This window comes from Canis lupus, chromosome 35 (assembly GCF_011100685.1).
Source record: "Canis lupus familiaris isolate Mischka breed German Shepherd chromosome 35, alternate assembly UU_Cfam_GSD_1.0, whole genome shotgun sequence".
Taxonomy (NCBI): Eukaryota; Metazoa; Chordata; class Mammalia; order Carnivora; family Canidae; genus Canis; species Canis lupus.
This window is the reverse complement of record NC_049256.1, coordinates 11,937,452-11,961,770: the sequence shown is the minus strand read 5'-3', so window position 1 is coordinate 11,961,770 and position 24,319 is coordinate 11,937,452. Positions and strand designations below refer to the sequence as shown.

The 24,319-nt window shown below is 36.9% G+C and overlaps 1 protein-coding gene and 1 long non-coding RNA gene across 5 annotated transcripts in view; one reads left to right on the top strand and one right to left on the bottom strand.

Annotated features, from left to right (window-relative positions):
* SYCP2L (synaptonemal complex protein 2 like) overlaps positions 1–24,319 on the bottom strand; it is a 102,992-nt gene that overhangs the window by 19,819 nt on the left and 58,854 nt on the right. For 3 of the 4 annotated variants that reach the window (XR_005384323.1, XM_038584164.1, XM_038584166.1), the window contains 7 exons: positions 21,722–21,770; positions 19,474–19,621; positions 18,542–18,591; positions 16,450–16,552; positions 15,403–15,476; positions 15,190–15,259; positions 1,017–1,118 (listed from right to left, as the gene is read on the bottom strand). Coding sequence is in view for 3 of the 4 variants with exons in the window: in XM_038584164.1 (XP_038440092.1) it covers positions 1,017–1,118; positions 15,190–15,259; positions 15,403–15,476; positions 16,450–16,552; positions 18,542–18,591; positions 19,474–19,621; positions 21,722–21,770 (596 nt within the window). In the remaining variant the exon portion in view is untranslated. The remainder of the gene's footprint in view (positions 1–1,016; positions 1,119–15,189; positions 15,260–15,402; positions 15,477–16,449; positions 16,553–18,541; positions 18,592–19,473; positions 19,622–21,721; positions 21,771–24,319) is intronic. The other variant, XM_038584165.1, reaches the window with a different exon arrangement.
* LOC119867651 lies at positions 26–23,094 on the top strand. Its single transcript, XR_005384324.1, has 5 exons — positions 26–196; positions 15,172–15,282; positions 15,828–15,914; positions 16,438–16,520; positions 21,886–23,094. It is a non-coding gene; the product is annotated as an uncharacterized LOC119867651 (long non-coding RNA).

The window sequence follows — 24,319 nt, the reverse complement described above, 5'->3', positions numbered from 1 at the left end:
TAAAGCTAACACGGTGCTCAAAGTAGATGTGCTCAGGCCATCAGCTGCCCAGAGGATGGAGAGTCAGTCAGAGGCACAGGTACGATCCATGGTAGTAGCCTCAGTGGAGCCTGACTCTGGCCTACAAGGCCCACCTGAAGCATCAAGTCCTCACGGTGAGCACCTCATGCTGCTTCCCATCAAAACTCACTCTCTGGTAAGTGCTCATTTCATCCTAACTTTCCCAGAACTTTAAATTGGAGCACCTGCTATTATGTCTAAGCAGCAGCCTGAAGGAGGTGTTGCAGGAGGTTTTAATGAGGACGTGATGGGAAGGACATTTCTATGGGGGTAACATTGGTATCATGGCCTCTGGGTGCCCAGCATTTTATGAGGGCCCATGAGGGCTCTGATACTATTCTAAGAGATTTGTAGGTATTGACTTATTTAATCCTCACAAAACCATGTGAAGTAGGCACTATTGTTGTGCTTATTGAACAGAGGGAGCAAATAAGTTGTGCAAGCTCACACCAACAGTGCCAGGATTAGAACCCAGGCTGACTGGTTCTTAACCACCAACTGCTAGTACCCCTGGGCTTCCCAATTTGACCTCTTGGGGCTTCCCATTTTGAAACAGAGTAACATCATTTAGCAGAAGGCCAACCCCACATATGCAGATGCTTTGGATCATTCTCCTTCCTTGGTATAGAGTAGATCTTTCTTACAAAAACTTGGTCAATAACTACCAACCCAAGCAGAGATCTAGAAGTTTGAGAACCTGAGGCCCTGAAAATTGTCATAAAGCGGAGTGAAGAGGCAAAATCAAAATGCTAGAAGGACACGGTGCTTGTTTGCTATTATCTATAATTTGTGCAACAATTTTCTTGGCTTTGAAAGGACAAAATGCTTAGCTTTTAGGGTTCTGCAACTCCTCTGATCTTCAAACCGTAACCCCCTTGGAGTGTGTGCTGGGACATTCAGTGCTTACAGATTTATCACAGTCCTGCTTGAATAGCTGGTTGGGCACATAATGTTACCTGCTACATCTGTCTCTTCTGTCACTGAACAGAGAGGCTCTGGAGCAGACCCTTCTTCCAATTTTGACTGTTTTGACTTAGCAAAGCTGCCATCTGATAGGTCTGAAAGCAAGCACAGCACAATAACCACACACACGTTCCTCTTGTCCCAATTTTATCTTGTCCTCTTTCCACCAGTTAATACCTAACTTTGATAAGTAGCAAGCAAAACTTGTTCCCGGTTACTAAGGACTTATCAGTTGGCATGCAAAGAACAGCCCGAGTATCAAAGCACGAAGTCTGCTGATGCCTGAAAGAGGACACAGGGGAACGGGCATCCCTTTGATGAGCTCTGTAACATTTGGAATGATCTGCTTAGCAAAGTACAGATGGACTCAAACAAAACAGTAGTGGATATAGCATCAACACTGCTAGGGCTCAGGCTAAATGGCAAGGGAAAAAGGTATCTGAGTAGATGGGAAGCTCAGGAGATCACCCCGCAAGGCGCGTCACCTGCTGGCGACACTAGAGCTTTAGTGCTGTACTGAGGGCTGCCTTATAAATGAAGTCATGCTGGCTCCTCACTAGCTAAACTTTGAGACCTCAGTTTATGAGATTTTAAATATAGATCCTCTTTCAATTTGGCATTTACTAAATATTTTCTATTGATGTTCACTTTTATCCCAAACATGTCCTTGTTCCTATGTGAGCCCCCCGCCAAACTTATCAATGGCACCACCATTGTCAATAGAGGCCTCGAATTAGGCCCAACTCCTGCTTTTCCTTACCATCCTCCCATCTCTCTTCCATCACCAAAGGCCAAGGTCCTGCATACAGAATGAATTCATCCCTCTTTCTGCATTCCTATGTCACGACCCCGTCCAAGCCCATCCTCCCTGGAGGACCTCACCAGTCCTATGCCTTCAACTGTGTTAACTCCCAAATTTCTCTCTTCCCTTTATTAAGCAGCAAATTTGTGTTTCCAACTGCTTAGCCAACAACCCCATCTCAAAACATACTCTATTCTATCCTTCTCCACCCAAACCACTCTTTCTTCCCCACCATACACTTAACCCCTACATATACACCTAGCTGTGAAGTCATCTGGCTTTGCCCCTTCTCTTATTTAATAAATATTTAATATTTATAATTATTTATAATTATTAATATTAATATAAATATTTAATATTTATTAAATAAATGCTACACAATATCCAAGTTCCTATGAAAGAAAATTATAAACCAAGGTGTTCCCAAGACAGCAACATAGGAAGACCCTGAATTCACCTCCTTCATAGACACACACATCTATAGAGCAATTAAAGAATGGAGGGCATGGCAAAGGAGAGAGAGACCACATAGAGAACAGCAAGAGAGAGGGAGACATGGTACTGAAGGGGACCCCAGCCCCCACACTGTGAACTGCAGTGGGGAAGGATAGTCCTAAGGAACAGGGAGCAGATTTGTCTGCCCGGGGCAAAGAATAAAGGCTGTGGTTTAAAAGGGCAACTAGGATAAAAAAGATCAAGCCCTAGGACCCTGCCAAACAGTGGGGTAGCTACTAGAACTCACTCTGGATCAGAGGGGCTGGTGAGGACTGTGGTTTATGTTCATCCTCTACCTTAATAGCACAGAGGGAATGTGGCTGCCATAGCTGACCTACTTCTATACCAGCCCCAGCCATCCTACCAAAAGGGAGCCAGTGCAGCACATACCACGACACCCCTGGCCAGCAGTCACTATGGCTCCAGCTATCTCATCAAGACACAAAACATCCCAGAACGCTTTAGGCCTGAATCACTTCACCTCTAGACAATTTGCCAGGGGCACCCCCGCAACGCCTCCCTCTGCACAGAGTGCCCTTGAACCCTCTAGGACCATCCCTCCTTTGGCTCCAGACTACCCCCTGCATGGAGCATCCCAGGACACCCCAGCTTGCACCTACTTCAGTTTTAACCATCCTACTAGCATGCCCTCTACTTAGAAGGTTCAGGGATGTAGAGAAAAGGGAATCCTCTTGCACTATTGTGGGAATGCAAACGGGTGCAGTCACTGTGGACAACAGTATGAGGGTTCCTCAAAAAGTTAAAATCAGAACTACCCGGGGTGTTTAAAAAACAAAAAATACAAAAAATACAAAAAAAAAAAATTCAAAGGGATACATGAACCCCCATGTGTTCAGCAGCATTATTTACAATAGCCAAATTATGGAAGCAACCCAACGGTCCATCAATAAATGAATGGATAAAGATGTGGTGTGTATACACAATGGAATAATATTGAGCCATAAAAAGAATGAAATCTTGCCATTTGCAACAACATTGATGGAACTAGAAAATATAAAGCTAAGCAAAATAAGTCAGAGAAAGACAAATACCATATGATATCACTCATATGTAGAATTTAAGAAACAAATGAGCAAAGGAAAAAAAGAAAGACAAACCAAGAAACAGACTCTTAACTCTAGAGAACAAACTCATGGTTACCGGAGGGGAGGTAAGTGAAACAGATCAAAGAGATTACACATACACTTAATCTTGTTGAGCACAGAGAAATACATAGAAGTGTTGAATCACTATATTGTACACCTAAACCTAATATAACACTGTATGTTAACTACACTGGAACTAAAATAAAAAATAAAAGCAACAGAAAAAGAAATTCCCACATAGAAGGGAACCTCCGTAAGTTTATATTTGGCATATATCACAAAGTGTTATAAATATAATTATTTTATGTTATATATCAGCAGATGCCTCATCAGAAATTTTGCAGGCTGAGAAAAAATGGAAAAAATACACACACACACACACACACATATATATAAAATGCTGGGAGAAAACAATTGCTAACCATGAATATTTGAACTGGAAAAGTTGCACTATAGAAATGAAGGAGAGGTAAAGACTTTCTCAAACAAATAAAAGCTGAGGGAGTTTATCATCACAAGACCTTCCTTATAAGAAATGCTAAAAGTAGTTTATCAAGGGAAAATAAAAGGGTGCCAATTAGTAACATGAGAACGTAGGAAATATAAGTCACACCAATGAGCACACAGTTAATATCAGGATACTGTAATGTGGCGGTGTGTTAATTACTTGACTCTAGTATAAAGGATGCAAATATTGAAAATAATTATACCTATAATAATTTGGTAAATGTATGCCCAATATAAACAGAGGTACTTGTGATGACAAAAACATAAAATTTGGGGGAAGAAAAGGGTGGAGTTTTGTATGCAAAAATTCCATCATTTTGAAATAGATTATTAGATATCTAAGACATTATATGTAGTCTTGGTAGTCACAAGCAAAACCTACACAAAAGTCACAAAGCAAAACCTACACAAAAGATACACAAAGGGTAAAAGGTATAAAAATATACCATGGTGAAAAATCACCAATTCACAAAAGAGAGGAATAGATTAACAAAGGTACTATAAAACAGCCAGAAAGTAATAAAATGACATTAGTTATTCCTAACCAATCAATGACTACTTTAAGTGTTAGTGGACTGACCAATTAAAAGAGGGCAAGGCCCAAATAGACATTTTTCCACAATTGGTCAACAGACACATGAAAGGACATTCAACATCACTTATCAGGGAAATGAAAATCAAAACCGCAATGAGATATCACCTCACACCTGTCAGACTGGCTAAAATTAAGAAGGTAAGAAACAACAAGTGTTGGTGAGAATGTGGCAAAAAGGAACCCTCACGTACTGCTGCTGAGAATGTAAACTGGTACAGCCACTGTAGATAACAGTATGGAGGTTGCTCAAAAAATTAAAAATAGAAATACCATATAGGGGCACCTGAGTGGCTCATTCGGTTAAGCATCTGACTTTGGCTCAGGTCATGATCTCAGGGTCCTGGGACTGAGCCCCATGTCAGACTCCTCACTCAGCAGGGAGTCTGTTTCTCCTTCTGCTCCTCTCTCTCCCCCTGCTCAAAGTCTCTCACTTCCTCAAATAAATAAAAGAAATCTTTTAAAATGCTGTATGATCCAGTAATTCCACTACTGGGGAGGATTTACCCAAGGAAAATGAAAACACTAACTCAATAAGATCTATACACCCCTATGTTTATTATAGCATTATTTACAACAGCCAAGACTTGGAGGCAACCTGAGTGTCCATCAATAGATGAATGGATAAGGAGGATGTGGTGTATACACACACACACACGCATGCACACACACATATATTATGCAGCCATAAAAAAGGATGAGATCATGCCATTTGAGACAACATAAATGGGCCTAGAGGGTATTATGCTAAGTGAAATAAGTCAGACTGAGAAAGACAAATGCCATATTATTCCACTTACAAATGGGATCTAAAAAAAATGAACAAACAAAAAGTAGAATCAGAACTATAAATACAGAGAACAAATTGATGGTGGCCAGAGGAGAGGAGAGTGAAGGGGCTGGACAAAATGGGTAAAGAAGAATGGAAGATATAGGTCTCCAATCATGGAACAAATAAGTCACAGGAATAAAAAGCAAAGCATAAGGAATTCAGTCAACGATATTGTAATAGCTCTGTATGGTGACAGATGGTAACCGTACTTGCAATGAACATAGCATAATATATAAGCTCGTCAAATCACTAAGTTGTATGCCTAAAACTAATGTAATATTGTATGCCAAGTATACTCAAAATTTTTTTGAATTAAATTAAGTGCAAGAGGATTGAATTCTTCAATCAAAAGGAATAAAGTAGCTGAGTGGATTAAAAAAAAAGACCTAATTATATGCTACCCACAAGAGATTTAGTTCACTTTAAGGATGTGCATAGGCTAGGGACACCTGGGTGGCTCAGCGGTTGAGCGTCTGCCTTTGGCTCAGGGTGTGATACTAGTCCAGGATCAAGTCCCGCATCAGGCTTCCTTTAAGGAGCCTGCTTCTCCCTCTATGTCTCTGTCTTTCTCTCTGTCTCTCATGAATAAGTAAATAAAATCTTTAAGAAAAGAAAAAGGATGTGCTCAAAGAGAAGGAAAAAATATTCCATCAAATAGAAACTAAAAGAAAACAGAGATAGCTTATACTTACATCAGACAAAATAGACTTTAAGTCAAAAGTAGTAATAAGAGACTAAGACAATCACTGGATAATGATAAAGGGATCAATTCATCAAGAGGATATAGAAACAGTAAATATAAATGTATCCAATGTCAGATAAATATATTAAGGAAATACTAACCCATGGGAAGGGATAAACATACTATGAATTAATAGTAGTAGACCTTGATACCACACTTTCAACAATGGATAAATTATACAGACAGAAAATCAATAAGAAAACACTGGACTTGATTTTACTTTACACCAAATAGACCTAACAGACACATACAGATTCAACAGCAGAATAGCAATTCTTTTTAAGTACATGTGGAATATTTTCTAGGATACACCACATGTTGGGTCACAAAACAAGTCCCAGGAAATTTAAGAAGATTGAAATAATACAAAATATGATCTGAAAATAGAAATACCAGGAAGAAACTGGAAAGTTCACAAATATGTGGAGATTAAGCAGCACATTCCTGAACATTTGTGTCAAAAAGGAAATCAAAAGGAAAATCAAAAAATATGTTGACACAAAGGAAAACAGAAACAATCTACAAAAACTGGAGCTCAGTAAAACTAAGTACTGAGAGAAATTTCTAGCTATAAATGCCTACATTAAGGGAAAAAAATCCAAATAAACCACCTAACCTTACATCTTAAAACTAGAAAAAGAAGACCAAACTAAGCCTTATTTGCAGAAGGAAAGAAAGATCAGATCAGAAATAAATAAAATAGAGACCAGAAAAAAAAAAATCAATGAAACTAAGAACTGTTTTTGTTTGTTTGTTTGTTTGTTTGTTTTTGGAAAAAGATAAAGTTGACAAACTTTTAGCTAGACTAAGGGAAAAAAAAGACTCAAAATAAGAAATAAGAGACATTACAACTGATACCACAGAAATATAAAGGATTATAGGTGGCTACTGTGAATAGTTATACACCAAAAAAACTGGATACTTAGAAGAAATGGACAAATTCTTAGAAACATACAACCTACTAAGACTGAATCATGAATAGAAAATTTGATAGACTAGTAATGAGGAAATCAAATCAGTGAATTCTACCAAGAATTTAAAGAATTTACACCAATCCTTCTCAAACATCCAAAAACTGAATAAAAGTAAATATTCTCAAATCATTTGATGAGGCCATTATTACTCTGATACCAAACCAGATACTACAAAAACAAACAAAAAAACTACAAGCCAATATACCTGATAAATATAGATGCAAAATTTCTCAACAAAAGACTAGCAAACAGAATCCAACAGCACATTAAAAGGATCATACACCACAATCAAGTGGGATTTATCCCTGGGAAGCAAGGAGGGCTCAACACCCACAAATCAATAAATGTGATAAACCGCATTAATAGAATGAAAGATTAAAATCATATGATCATTTCAATAAATGCAAAAAACCCCACATTTAACAAAATTCAACATCTTTTCATGAAAAAAAAAAAAGCTCAGCAAATTGAGAATAGAGGGAATGTACCTCAATATAATGAAGACCAGATATGACAGGCCCACAGCTAATGTCATACTCAATGGTGAAAATTTAGTTTTTCTCTAATATCAGGAGCAAGACAAGGGTGCCCACTCCTACTACTCCTATTTAAGATAGTACTAGGAATTCTAGCCAGAGCAATTAAATAAGAAAAAAAAAAAGAGGTTATCCAAATTGGAAAGGAGAAATAAAATTGTCTCTTTGTAGGCTATATGATTTTATATAGAGAAAATTGCAATAGCATCAAAACCAATAATATACTTAGGAATAAAATTAACCAACAAGTTGAAATATCTATACATTAAAAACTGTAAGACACTGATGAAAGAAACTGAATACACAAATAACTGGAAAGATATCTCATGTTTATGGATCAGAAGGATGAGTATTAAGATATGCATGCTACCCAAAGCCATCTATGGACTCAATACAATACCTATAAAATAAATTCCAAAAGCATTATGGATCCCAAAAGACCTAGAATAGCAGAAGAAATTCTGAGAGAAGAACAAAGCTGGAGACATCACATATCTAGATTTCAACCCATACTACAATGCTATAATAATCAAAGCAGTATGGTATTATGCAATGGAATATTATTCAGTCCATAAAAGAGAATGAAATCTTGCTATTTCTAACAGAGATGGATCTAGAGAACACAATGCTAAATGAAATAAGTCTATCAGAGACAGACAAATACCATATGATTGGACTCATGTGGAATTTAAGAAATAAAACAAATGAGCAAAGGGGGGAAAAGAGAGGCAAACCAAGAAACAGACTCTTAACTCTAGAGAATAAACTTATGGATGGATGAGGGGATGGGTAAAATAGGTGATGGGGACTAAGGAGGGCACTTACATGATGAGCACTGGATGACGTATGGAACTGTTGAATCACTATATTGCACACTTGAAATTGATATAACACTGTGTGTTAACTATACTGGAATTTAAAAAATAATAAAAAGGACTTTTAAAAAGATTTATTTTTAGAGAGAGAAGGGGGAAGGGCATAGGGAAAAGGAGAGAGAGAGTCCCAAGTAGATGCCACACTGAGCAGGAGGCAGGGCTCCATTTAATAACACTGAGATGACAACCTGAACCAAAACCAGGAGTCAGATACCAACTGACTATACCACCCAGTGCCCCTAATAAAAAGTTTTTAAAAAACTGTATGAAAAAAAAAAAACAAAACTGTATGGTAGTGGCACCTAGGTGGCTCTGTCAGTAAAGCCTCCGACTCTTGATTTTGATTCATGTCATGATCTCAGGGTCATGAGATCCAGCCCTGCCTCTAGCTCCATACTGAGCAAGGAGTCTGCTTTTCTTCTCCCACTTCCTCAGCCTCTCACCCACTCACACATGTGCATGCTCTCTCTACACAATCTTTTTAAAAAACTGTATAGTATTGGCAAGAAAATAATCACATAAACCAATAGAGCAGAATCAAGGGCTCAGAAACAAACTCTTGTATATTCAGTCAACTAATATTTGACAAAGGGAGCCAAGAATACTTAGTGGATAGAGTCTCTTCCATAAACGATGAGAAAACTGAATAGCACCACCTATACTGGACAAAATAGACCTTAAAATAAAGATTGTAACGAGAGAAAAACAAGAATACTATATAAAGGGGACAATCCAATAAGAAGACATAACAACTGTAAATATTTATGCACTCAACGTGGGAGTACCCAAATACTTAAAGCAGTTAATAACAAACATAAAGGAACTGATAGTAATACAATTAATTACAGCAAGGGAATTTAACACCCCATTTACATTAATGGACAGATCATCCAAACAGAAATCAAAAGGAAACAATGGTTTTGAATGACACATAGGACCAGCTAAATTTAATAGATATATTCAGAACATTTTATCCTAAAACAGCAGAATACATATTCTTTTTTAAGTGCTCATGGATGGGCAGCCCAGGTGGCCCAGCGGTTTAGCGCCGCCTTCGGCCCAGGGCCTGATCCTGGAGACCTGGGATCAAGTCCCATGTCAGGCTCCCTGCATGGAGTCTGCTTCTCCCTCTGCCTGTGTCTCTGCCTCTCTCTCTGTGTCTCTCATGAATAAATAAATAAAATCTTAAAAAAAATTAAGTGCCCATGGAACATTCTTTGGAACTGATCACCTATTAGGCCACAAAATAACTCAATAAATTTAAAAAGATCTAAGTCATACTATACATCTTTTCTGGACACAGTGCTATGAAACTAAAGACCAACTATAAGAAAAAATCTGCAAGAAGCACCTGGGTGGCTCAGTCAGTTAAGTGTCCAACTCTTTTTTTTTTGTTTTGTTTTGTTTTAGGATTTTATTTATTCATTTGAGAGACAGAACATGAGCAGGGAAAGGAGCAGAAGGAAAGGGAGAAGCAGACTCCCCATTGAGCAGGGAGCCTGATGTGGAGCTCGATCATAGGACCTGGGATCATGACCTGAGCTGAAGGCAGAAGCTTAACCAACTGAGTCACCCAGGCACCACATGTCCAACTCTTGATTTCAGCTCAGGTCAGGATCTCTTGGTTGTGGGATAGGGCCCCATGTTGGGCTTCACACTTAGTGGGGAGTCTGCTTGAGATTCTCTCTCTCTTCTCTCCCTCTGCCCCTCCCCCCACTTGTGCTCTCTAAAAATAAATCTTAGAAAAAAATCTGCAAGAGCACAAATATGTGGAGGTTAAATAACATGCTACTAAGTAATGAATGGATCAAACAAGAAATCAAAGAGCAAATCAAAAAATACATGGAGACAAATGAAAATGAAAACCATGGTACGAAACCTTTGGGATGCAGCAAAAGTGGCTCTCTGTGGGAAGTTTATAGCAATACAGGGCTATCTCAGGACGAAAAATGTAAAATAAACATTCTTACTTTATACCTAAGGGAGTTAGAGAAAGAACAAACACAACCCAAATCAGTAGAAGGAAGGAAATAATAAAGATTAGAGCAAAAATACACAAAATGGAAACTAATAAAAAAAAATTGAACAGATCAATGAAACCAGGAGCCGGCTCTTTGAAAAGATCAACAAAATTGATAAATTTCTAGCCAGACTTTGCATGGGGAGAGAGGGAGAGGATTCAAACAAAATCAAAAAGAGGAAAAATAACTGATCCCACAGAAATACAAGGATAAGAGAATATTATGAAAAATTATATGCTAACAAACTGGACAATCTAGAAGAAATAGATAAATTCCTAGAAATATATTAACTTCCTAAAATGGAATCAGGAAGAACTAGAAAAGTGGAACATACTGATTACCAGCAATGAGATTGAATCAATAGTAAAAAAAACTCCAAACAAACAAAAGTCCAGGACCAGATAACTTCACAGGTAAATTCTACCAAACATTTAAAGAAGAGTTAATATCTACTCTTCTGAAACTATACCAAAAATTAGGAAAGAAAACCTTACAAACTCATTCTATGAGGCAAGCATTACCATGATACTAAAACAAGATAAAGACACTTAAAAAGAGAGAACTACAGGCCAGTGTCTCTGATGAACATAGATGCAAAAATTCTCAATAAAATATTAGCAAACCAAATCCAATAATACATTTACAAAAATCATTCACCATGATCAGGCTTTATTTCCAAGATACAAGGGTGGTTCAATATTTGCAAATCAACCAACTTGATACAACACAGTAGTAAGAGCAAGAATAAAAAAAAGTATGATCATTTAAATTGATGAAGAAAAAAAAGAGAAAAAAATAAATTGATGAAGCATTTGGCAAAGTGCTTTTCATGATAAAATCCCTCAACAAAGTAGATTTGTATAGAACCTACCTCAATTAATGAAGGCCTTATGTGAAAAACCCCCAGCTAACATCAAATTCAATAGGGAAAAAACAGAGCTTTTCCCCTAAGGTCAGTACCAATGCAAGAATATCCATTCTCACCATTTTTCTCAACCTAGTACTAGAAGTCCTGGACACAGCAATCCGACAAGTAAAAGGAATAAAAAACATCCAAATTGGTAAGGAAGAAAAATACTCTCACTGTTCGCAGATGACATGATACTATTTATACAGAAAACCCTAAAGATGTCACCATAAAAACTACTAGAACTTATAAATAAATTCAGTAAGATCTCGGGATACAAAAATCATTGAATGGAAGGAAGTCCATTGCATTTCTACACACTAATAATGAAGCAGCAGAAAAAGAAATTAAAAAAAAAAACAATCTCACTTACAATTGCACCAAAAATAATAAGATACCTAGGAATAAGCCTAACCAAAGCAGTGAGAAATCTGTAGTCTGAAAATTATTAAACACTGATGAAGGAAACTGAAAACAACACAAAGAAATGGGGTAACATCCCCTGCTCAAGGATAGGAATATTATTAAAATGTCTATACAACCCAAAGCAATCTTCACATTTAGTGAAGTCCTTATTAATATCCTAGCAGTATTTTTCACAGAACTAGAACAAACCACCCTAAAATTTGTATGAAACTAGAAAAGATAGCAAATAACCAAAGCAATTTTGAATAAGAAGAGCAAAGCTGGAGGTATCACAATTCCAGACGTCAAGTTATATCATAAGGCCGAGTGATCTGTACGGTTTGGGACTGGTATAAAAATGGATACTACATATCAATGGAACAGAAAACCCAAAAATAAACCCATAATTATAAGGTCAATTAATCTTCAACATAGCAGGAAAGAAAATCCAATGGGAAAAAGTCTCTTAAACAAATGGTGTTTGGGAAAAAAGGACAGCTATATGCAGAAGAATGAAATTAGACCACTTTCTTTCACCATACACAAAAATAAATTCAAAATGTATAAATTCAAAGACCTAATGTGAGACCTGAAACCATAAAATTCCTAGAAAAGAGCCCAGGCAGTAATGTGTCTGACACTGGCCAAAACAACATTTTTTTCCTTTTCTTTCTTTCTTTTTCTTTTTTTTAACATTTTTTCTAAATATTTTTCCTGATGCAAGGGAAATGAAAGCAAAAAATAAGCTAGTGAGACGATACCAAAATAAAAAGCATTTGTACAGCACAAGAAACCATCAATGTAATGTAAGGCAACTTTCTGAATGAGAGAAGATATTTGGTTTTTTAATTTAAATTCAACTAGCCAAAATATAGTACATCCTTAGTTTCAGATGTAGTTTTCAATAATTCATCAGTTGCATATAACACCCAGTGCTCATCACATCACGTGCCCTCCCATAATGCCTGCCACCCCGTTACCCGTCCCCCCACCTCCCTTCAGCAACCCTCAGTTTGTTGCCTATGACTAAGAGTCTCTATGCTTGGTCTCCCTTTCTAACTTTTCCCCATTCAGTTTCCCCTTCTTCCTTTATGGTCCTCTGTGCTGTTTTTTATATTCTGCGTATGAGTGAAACCATATGATAAATGTCTTTCTCCAGCTGACTTATTTCACTCAGCATAATACCCTCCAGTTCCAGCCACATCGATGTATATGGTGGATATTCGTCTTTTCTGATGGCTGAGTAATATTCCATCGTATATACAGACCACATCCTCTTAATCCATTCATCTGTTGAAGGACATCTTGGCTCCTCCCACAGTTTGACTATTGTGGAAATTGCTGCTATGAACATTGGGGTGCAGGTGCCCCCTCATTTCACTGCAGCTGTTGCTTTTCTTTACAATTCATTCTTTGTTTGCAGCCCTAAATAATATGCATTTCAGTTTTATTTCATGTATAATGCAAACAAGTGACATCATACCGTGTAAATTTTGTGTGGCCTGCTTCTGTTCAGAATCATTTGTAAAATCTATTTATGCTGAGGGATGTAGGTGAAATAGATTTATTTTAATCACAGCATATTCAGTTATATGAATGGACCATATTTTATCTGTTCTAGGGCTGTGGGAAATTTGGATTGTTTGCAGTTTGGGATGTTATAAATAATGCCACTATGCAGAATGATTTACATTTCCCTGTCCATATGTGAAAAGTGTTCCCTAGATATATTCTTAAGAACAGAATTGCTAGGCTACAGAGTTTATGTATCTTTAACAGTTTTAGATGTGCCAAATTGTTTTTCCAAACCGGTTGTATCAATTTACTTTCCCATTAGCTGTATGTAAGAGTCCTGTTGCTTCACATTCTCAAACACTCGGGATTTTAAAATTTCTGTGTGTGTGTGTGTGTGTGTGTGTGTGTGTGTGTGTGTGTGTGTGTAGACGTTGAAGTTTTAATTTGAATATCCCTGATTAAGGTTAAGAATCATTTTTACATGTTAGCCATTTGAATCTCCTCTTTTGTGTAGTATCTAAAACATCTTTCCCATTTGTCTGGAGGATTCTTTTTACATCAGTTCCTAGGAACTCTTCATATATCCAGGACTTGGTTATAGGTCTTGTAAATGTCTTCTTCCACTGTATGGTTTGTACTTCTCTTTGTATGATGCTCTCAGTGTAGGTCTTTATGGCTGATTTTTAAATAAAGTTTTTAATTTTAATAAATTCTAATTTATTCATCTTTTCTCTGTGGCTAGCACTTTTTGATCTTGAGAAATTCTTCGCTACCAAAAGTCAAAGATATTCTCACGTAATATTTCCTATATCATATATATTTACTGTGGTACATTTCTGAGTACCACTAGAGGTAAGTGCCACGTGGTATAATATATATTTTCAATTTAAAATATTTTCTATTTTTTGCTTGTACTTTTTTGGCCCAAAGATTACTCAGAAGTATATTTCTTAATTCTCAATAGTAAGGGATTTTTTAAAGCTATGATTCTGTTACTATTTTCTAGATTGATTGCATTGTGGCTAGAGAACATAGTCTGTATCACATAAACCTTTGAAGTTTTGACATGTACTCTGACCCAGTAGAGGTCAATTTTTTAGAGGTAGCTTATGGTCAAAAAGTATAATTCATGATCACTGTAACATCTATATAAAGGTATGTCCATTAGGTCACTTAAAATCAGGTTCATCAAATATTTTATGTTCATTTTTTTCAGTCTGATTGTTCTATCAATTGTTGCATTCCCACCAACAGTGTAAGAGGGTTTCCCTTTCTCTGCATCCTTGCCAACATCTGTTTATTTCCTTAATGTAGAGCTATTTCAATCTTCCTGATATTTCACTTAAAATGTAAAGAGAAAACCAACGGTTCGGGAACATCCTAAAGAGTAGCTAGGTGCTAACACTAATTCACAAACCTGTGAACTGTTGGAAAATCTTACTGTGGTTACCATGAGAAAACAAACTGGGAAGTTTCCATACTTGGCCACGCCATTTTTTTAGAACATTGCTTTATCAACTGCAAGTGACCTACTCACTCAGGGATGGAAAGAGCCTCTGGGCCAGATCTTTAGGAAAGGGCCCCCACTGAGCCCTCCTTTGAGGCCAGAGAGGAGGCAGCCAGTCCCAGACTACATGCTTCTTGAAACAAGACCCTTGTTGTTCCTGAGTGAAGCCCCCTGTCCCTCCCCTTGACCCTGACACACTTTTAGAGATGGCAAGCAGATTGTACTGCTCTCTCCAATGCCTGGTGTCCCTATGTAAAATGATTTTTATCTGCTGCAATTGGAGTAACAGTCCAGCCTACCAAAATCAAATTATTATTTGCTTTCTTCTGCAGAGTTTAGTATTTCCTCACCTCCGTCTTCCAAGTTTTGCAGTTTGTGTTTGAAGCTAGTACTCTTCATCAATGACTCTTGGTCTACAGTCTAAAAAAAAAAAGGCCATAAAGGTATGTTACAATAAGACACAAAAAGTGCTACATCAACCCAAAAGAAGGAATAAAGCACATCATACAAATAGGATATTAGCTCTGGAAAAACCAGATGAATAACCAACAATTAAATAGTACCTTAGATACATTTTCTTCAACTTCTGAGTGTTCCAAGGAAGACAGATCGCTCAGTGGGTGGGGACTTTGAAGTTCTAGGCGTTAGAACAGATTCCAGAGAATAAACATGCGAAGAAGCAATTTCAGATAATAATGTTCTATCACTCTCTATGTTAAATCTTACCATCAAAAAAAAGATACTAAAAAAAAAAAAAAGTCCCTTTGTATCTTTCAGGGCATGTGTGGTTACTAGGTTTGTAGATCTGTAGGTAAAATGAAGAGCCTCAACTAAATCAGCACTTTTCATAGCTTCCCAGTTGGCTCCCAACATACGGACAAGGTTCCTACCACCTTAAGCTTGTGACCCTTCCTTCTTCTCTCTCATAGTTCTACCTCTTGCTGTCTACTGCCACATTTTTCTCTTTTCCTTACTCCTTTTCTTCCAGTGGCAGCCACGCTAAGAAGTGGTCCGTCACCTGCTTACTGACTGCTATCACGCGCCTGGCAATGTGCACAGCTGCAGAAAGATAAAGGTGAACACACCAAAATCCCTAGCCTTACAAAAGACGTGAATAGTTTCAATAAAATGCGATGGAGGTTAAGATACACACCTAACAGGACAAGGGTTGGCAAAATCTGGCCCCTCCAGGCAAAACCAGTCTACCACTTGGTTTTGCAAATAAAGTTTTAATGGAAATGCAGGCATGCGCACTGGTTTACATCTGGGCTGGGGCTGAGGTTGCAGAGCTGAATAGTTGAAACAGAAACTATAGAGGCGAAAAAAGCAAAAAAATACCATCTGGTACAGCAATAGTTTACCAATCCCTGCTATAAGTCATCATTTGAGTGTTCTTGCTTCTTTAAAAGTAGAAGAAACACGAGCTAATCTCCAATGTTAAAAGCAAAGTTAAAACACAATGTCCTCTATATTTTGCTAATGAGGACATTAAAGGAAAGATCATATATTTATACTTTCTTCAACAGATATTAAAAGAAAAAAATCTTGTTTAGTTCCAATGACTGTTCCTAAAATTTTTTTTCTATGTAAATCAACAGAAAATCAGGTACCTGTTTTCTGAACAGAATCTTCAGGAGAATCTCCAGAAACTTCTGGAGGCATGGAGTTACTCTGCTTGGAGGTATCTTTCCATAATGGTGTTAGAGGTTTTACCTAAAATATAGTATTTTATCTATATGTTGGCAAATCGAACTTCAATAAAATATATATATAATAAATAAAATATAGTATTTATAAAAGAGTGTTAACATCCATAACCATTCAAAATAGCTTTCAAAAACTTCCGGTATATTTCTAGTATCCTTTCAAGAGGTTTAAGTACTGGATTTGCTCCATTTGAAAATAAACACTAAGACCGTGATCCCAAAGGTGGAAGCACATTAATTCGGTTCAATTAATTCCATTATGAATCAATCAATTCACAATTCTAACTCAAAAATAACTCGAAATCAAAGTCCTCAAAGTAGGGCCCCCATACCAGAAGAGAGCATCAGCGACGCCCAGGAACTTGACAGAAATGCAAATTCCAGAGCCGTCTCTTACTTAGTCAGAAACTATGAGGACAGAACCTAGCAGTCTGCATTTAAACAAACCATGTCAGTCATTCTGATGATCACTACAGTTTGAGAACCACTGCTCTAAATCAGGAATTCACAAACTACAGTTCACTGGACTTCTAATAAAGTTTTATTGGAATGCAACACACTCATTCACTTAGTCCATGGCTGCTTTCATGCTACAATGAAAGAGTTGAATAGTCACTGCAGAAAATATTTATGATCTTCTGTGTCTAAAATGTTTACAGTATTTACTATCTGATCCTTTACAGAACAAGTTTGCTGACTTTTTTTTTATTATAGTCACAGAGAGAGAGAGAGAGAGAGAGAGAGAGAGAGAGAGAGGCAGAGACATAGGCAGAGGGAGAAGCAGGCTCCATTCACCAGGAGCCGACGTGGGATTCGATCTGGGATCTCCAGGATCGTGCCCTGGGCCAAAGGCAGGCGCCAAACCGCTGCGCCACCCAGGGATCCCAAGTTTGCTGACTTTTGCCCGATAAATTATTCTCTTATATTCCAACACAGAGGAGTGGATTTTGAAGGCTAATATTTGTACAAAGTCAGCACTGTTCTCACTGAAACATCAACAGACTCCCTGCCAGTTGCACAGCTTAAATGCATGGATTCTCAAAGTTTTGATGTTCCTTTAGTGTTTCCTTGAAGCAAAAGCTGTATTTAAAATTTTCTTCTGATCTATTTCTAACTGATAAATCAGTTTGAACTCTTCGACAAATAGTTAAGTCCTTGTTCTGGCTCACAGGTTTAAACTATCTTTGTTGGTATGGAACATGACAGCCCCTTAGATTCGCAGAGGGCAGGGAATAGAAGAGGGCAGAGGTAGGGGCAGAAAACTGGGATTAGAGTACTAACCACACTATATTTCTGCATGGGTGAGTAGGGTGATGCCCTCCAAATTCCAGCAGCCACCCCCTTAGAAAACTCATATACCTGGCACTCTATCTGTAAGTCTTTATATATCTCACTTGACAAGGGACAAAAATCAACTGCTGAGAGGGGTGATTCAGCTATTAGAGGAAAATCTGGCTTTGAATTCATCTGGACAACACCCGTGTTCCTATTTTTAACTCAAAAACAAGGATAACCAAAGTGAATTAAGAAACTTTGAGGATTTATTCAATATTTATATAAGCCCGAAGTCATTTCAACCACTTACAAAATAAAGATTTAAATGTTTAAATCATTAAAAAGCTTTAGAAATAACATGTCAGCAAACTAAAAACTGAGAGACGAATTAAACCAAGAAGTTTATTTTAAGATGTAAATTCAAAGAGCGTATATTTACAGGAACGTAGCCCAGATGTGAGCATCATTCATAATAAACCTCTTGCAACAACTTTGGGAACAGTGAAGAAAGATCCGAAGTCTTCAGCTAAGATGCATACTAAATGTTTACAAATCCTTGCAGTTTCTATTGACAGTGATTTATGTACCAGCAAACCACTGGTTTGCTATCCTCATAATCCTTGGAGGAGTTTTTTTTGAGAAGTAAATGAAATTTAACACTAAGCAGATTGACCTGTTTCATTCTAAAGCCATAGAGGACACCCGGATATAATTTACTTACATGGTCTTTCTCATGCTCACTGCCACTGCTGGGAGGGGTAAATAGCAAAACTAAAAAAAAAAAAAAAAAAAAAAAGAAGTATATTATGGATAAGTTTGCTTCTGAGAAGTGCAAAGACTCATTTCTCCCTCCCCCAATTATACATGTCCGTGCTGGAAGCAATTTCCAAGTCCTGAAGCTTGCTCAACTGTCTAGCTCTTAGGATCCCTTTCTAATTCTCCACCTTGCTCCTGAGCCTCCGCCCTCAGTGTGAATTCTCTGCTTCAGACTCTGCTCTGATCCTCTCCTCATGTCAACTTGTCCTTGGAGCTTTATCTAATTTAGAATGCTTCCCCTTCTGCACATCTTTTTGAGTACTATTCTTTCCCAGAGATTAGCTCAAATCCCACCTGGCTCCTCCTTGAAGCTTTTCCTTGGGATGCCACCTCATGTTAGATTCTCTTACCTGAACTCCCACTCCATTTATCTATTATCTATATATATTTATAGATATATAGATATATGTATATTATCTATAACATCTAAATATTACCTATAGAGGACCACCTGGGTGGCCCAGTGGTTGAGCATCTGCCTTTGGCTCAGGTCATGATGCTGGGGTCCTGGGACTGAGTCCCACATTAGGCTCCCCACAGGGAGCCTGCTTCTCCCTCTGCCTGTGTCTCTGCCTCTCTCTGTATCTCTCATGAATAAATAAAATCTTTAAAAATAAATAAATAAATATATTACCTATATATTTAACAATTATTGGTCAATTCCACTTTCTTTGGTACTGTTTTATGTATGTACATTTTACCTTTTTAATGTAATTGCACCCGGGAAGAGGGATCATATAATCATTTTTTCTTTGGTACCCTCCCTTCCATTGCATAACTGAAAAATACCTGATTTATCTGAAAAATGACTTGAAAGAAGACATGTACCAAACTTACGTCTTACACTATTTCTGGTTCTTGTCTTTTTCCTACTAGAATACGGTTTTAGGGATTTCTTTTTTTGGTTACTGGTCCAAGATCGTTCACTGGTACTAGTACTCGAATCTTGATTACTATCCGAGAAGAGGTGTTTCCTATAATTAAACTTTTACAAGCACAGATTATAAATGTGTGCTATTAAAAAGGTTTTAGCTCTCTTTACATACAACTAAACATATCACTACAAAGTTAGACAAAAGAGAAGTAACTTCTAGAAGCCTGGGCTCTCATATAATAAAAAGGCACAGTAGTAAGGAGAGAGGAGGAAAAAAGAAGAAACAGATATCTTTAGTCAATTCTCAACTAAGTTGCTGTTGTAAAGGATGGTTAAATAAAGAAGAATTCTTTCTCATCAAATATTGCAACTAAAGAGATCATAGTTATTTGTTCAAAAGCTGATGCAGGGGATCCCTGGATGGCTCAGTGGTTTAGTGCCTGCCTTCGGCCCGGGGTGTGATCCTGGAGGCCCAGGATCAGGTCCCACATCGGGCTCCCTGCATGGAGCCTGCTTCTCCCTCTGCCTGTGTCTCTGCCTCTCTCTCTCTCTCTCTCTCTCTCTCTCTGCCTCTCGTGAATAAATAAATAAAATCTTTAAAAAAAAAAAAAAAGCCGATGCACCTGACTATCATGTCAACACTGTACCTTTGAAATATTAACCCAAATGACAAAAGAATTTAAAAGATAACTTTTGCAATGACAACCTTGTCTACATTTGAAAGGAGTTAAAATAAAACAAGGGGATCATTTTTATTTAAACCTGAAGTATTCTGAAATTAAGACCAGACTACCAAGGTAAATTTAACCTCTTCTGATGGTTTAACTGTACTCTGATTACTTATATATTTTTAAGTTTTTCTGGTTTGGGATTAGTTTTTACAAATGCTGTGACAAATAATGTTTATGCTCAATTTCAATGTGGAATTTGTCTTGATTTTAATTAAAAGAACCCTCTATTTGAACTCTGTTGTGCCCCTCCAGGGGGCCCTGTCCTAAATCATCAATGCCTCAACAGAAACTCCACCATTCAGCTGGTGACAGCTCATTCTCACTTTAAGGCAAGGAGGGTTCTTATGAATACAAATGTATTAAGTGGTGACAGTCTCTCACATAGTCTTCTCAAATATGAAATGCATCAGCTGGAAGAGACACCCTGTGCCTAGAATAGCAAAATGCACAGTCATCTCCCAAGGCCATCACTACATCCAGATGAAAACCAGTACCCTCCTTGTTTATGACAGCATGACCCACAACTTTTAAGGTGGGTCATGGTGAATGATCTACTTTTGAAATGAATTTGTTGTTGAAGACCCAATTACTCCTACTTTAAAATGTTTAGCAGTTCAACATTTTTCTAGAGAATGTCATTTTTAAAGGGTACCTTATAAGTGAGGCCTATTTGCATTTTACATTTATGGTGGGGGAGGAGTTTCGGTGAGCCCTCAGATTTGTTCCACAGTTCAGCCCAAAGTCATGTTAAGAGCAAACATTACTTCATTTTATGCACACAATTAAAAAAAACATGCAGCAAGGTTTTGCTCGTTTCTTTGATTTATGTAAAAAGGTATTGAAAGTTATCTACAAAACAAAAATCTAGAGCAGTGGCTCTTAAATTTGGCTGCATATTAGAATCATCAGAAGGGGCTTAAAAAAAAAAAAAGCCTGAACATCACCCTAGGTCAATTAAGTTGGAATCTTTGGAGGGCGGCACATATCTAGCCTCCAATAGTCTCATCAACTTCCCTGATGTGATTCCAACTCAAGACTGAGCAGCAGAGTGAGAACCATTGCTAAAAGCAAGCCAGAAGGAACCGTAACTCATTTAAAACCCATTATCTCAATTTTAAAAAATTCATTTAATGTTCATTAAAAATGCACTGACTATAAACCTAGAATGCCCATAGGAATGAAAAAAAAAACATATCATTGTCTCAGAGTAAGTAATTTCTTTTCAACTCATTAACGCTTCTGGTTCTATTCAGGATAAATCTCAGGTATGAGAGGGTCTTTAACACGTTTCTTTTTACTTATCTTTTTTTAACAAAGCAAGAACCAATTTTTCATTTAAAAGTGAAATAATTCCTCTTATAATAACTTTAAGATCAATTTAATTAGAGATAATAAAGACTAGAGCAGTGACAAATTTTAAAGATGACACACACATAATTTAGAAAGTACTGCCTTAAAACAAGAAGAGTAACTTCATTACCAATATCCTTGTTTTTCGTTTTCTCTCACCCTCGGAAGCAGAATCTGTCCTAAAACAAAACAGGTCAAATGAACAGAACTTCACCAACACTACCTTCTCCCTCCCTCATCGTCCAGCCTTAACTTTTTTTTTTTTTTTTCCTTTCTATGCCTTTGTCTGATCAGGAGCCCAGTGAATGGGAAATATCCCATCCTGCCGACAAGGTTCTCTTACAATCAATTTCCAGAGATTCTCTGCCAGACAACAACTGGTAATTTAAAATAAAGCAACCTTTGTTGAGACCTTCTCTAGGTGTGGTAATGTGACAGAGTGGTATTTCCTGCCTGGCTTTTCCTTAAAATCAACAGGGAGAGCTTAACAAGAAAGGTATTCCCACTAATTCGTGAATATTGAGCAATTTTTCATATACCTGTAGGTCTTTGGAGAAATGTCTATTCAAGTCCTTCACTTGGTTTTTAAAATCTGGCTGATTTTTTGGCTGTTGAGTTGTAGGAGTTCCTTAGATACTTTGGACATTCACTTATTACTATATGGTAGGACAGTATTTTTTAAAAGCCCCCAAAGATAACAAGTGTTCGTGAAAATGTGGAGAAATTAGCACGCTTACACATTGTTTATAGAAATATCAAATGGTATAGCCACCATGGAAAAAAATTGCTCAAAAAGAAATTAAAAAGTAGAACTATCAAATTATGCAGCATCCCACTTCACTTCTGGGTATATATCCAAAAGAAGCATTTTTACAACAGCCAAATTATGGAAACCATTTAAATATCCATCAATGCCAAATACAGCATGATTCTACTTATAGGAGAGATCTAAAATAGTCAAACATTGGAAATGGAAAGGTGAGTAAAAGAGGCTGGAGAGAGAAATATAGAGTTGTTCAACATGTATAAAGTTGTTGTTCAACATTTGCAAGATGCAAGATGAGTAAGTTTTAGAGATCCATTGTTTAACATTGTGCCTACAGTTGACAATACCATGTTTGGCACTTAAAAATGTGTTAAGATGATAGAACTCATGTTAAGTGTTCTTGCCATAATGAAAAACAAAAACAAAAATAAATGAAAAGTTAATGCACCCATATATGTGGGCAACCACTTATCTACTTTGTCTCTATGAATTAGTTTGGATTTTCTAGTATTTTATATGAATGGAATCATATAACATGTACTCCTGTTTTTTTGTCAGGCTTCTTTCATTTGGAGATAATTTCGTGTTGTATATATCAGTTGTTAATTCGTTTTCATTTTTGAGTAATAGTCCATCATATGGATATACCAAAATCTGTTTATGTGCTCATCTACTGATGGACATTTGGGTTGTTTCCAGTTTGGGATAATTACAAATAAAGCTGTTATAAACATTCATTTGTATGGACACATCTTGTCACTTCTCTTGGGTAGACAACTGGGATTAGAATAGCCAGGCCAGAAGATATGGGCTTATTTACCATTTTAAAGAACTACCAGCAGTGTATAAAGTTGCAGTTGCTCCACATCATCACCAACATTTGATATAGTCTGTATTTCTCATTTTAGCCACTCTACTACATGAGTAGTGGTATCTTATTATAATTTATATTTCCCTAATAGCTAATGATGTTGAATAAGTCCTTACCTATCATCTGCAGATCTTCCTTAGTGAAGTAGCTATTCAAACGTTTTGCCTATATTTTTATTGAGTTGTATCTTTGTTACTGAATTTTGAGAGTACTTAAATATATTTTTGGTATAAATCCTTTATCAAATATATGCTTTACAAATATTTTCTTCAGAGCATCTGGGTGGCCTAGCTGGTTAAGTGTCCAACTCTTGGTTTCAGCTCAGGTCTTGTGGTCATGGGATTGAACCTTATGTTGGGCTCTATGCTCAGTGTGGAGTCTGCTTCAGCTTCTCTCTCCTTTTCCCTCCCAACCTCTCTCTCTCTTTCTCTCAAATAAGTAAATAAAATCTTCAAAAACAAATATTTTCTTTAAGTCTGTGGTTCATTCCCTTTATTCTCCTGTGTTTTTTTTGAAAAGTGTAAGTTTTTAATTTTGATTAAGTTCAATTTATTAATTTGTTTTTTATGGGCTGTATTTTGGTGTTATATCTAAAAAATCTTTGCTTAATGGAAAGTCACAAGGATTTTTTTCTTATGCTTTCAAACAGGTTTTTACATTTGAATCCATTTTAGTTATTTTTTTATGTTATGGACTATAGACTTAAGATCATTATTTTGTTGCACATATAGAGAGTCAATGGTTCTAGCATCATTTGTTGGGAAAAAAATGATCATTTCTCTACTAAACTGTCTTTGCATTTTTGTCACATGCCAGCTGTCCATCTATACATAGGAAGACTCCCTGCTGTGTTCCACTTTTTTTTATCTGCCTTTATGGTAACAACACATTCCTTTCATTACTGTAGCTCTATACTAAGTCTTCAAACACATAGTGTATTAGCCATTTTGTATTTATTTTGAAATTTAATTTGGAGTTATGGGTTCCTATCTGAAATCTAAAAATGGCTTGCCAATTCCTGAAAACAAAAATAAAAATCTCTGCTGGAATTTGCATTGGGTTTGTATTAAACCTAGAGGTCAATTTGAGAA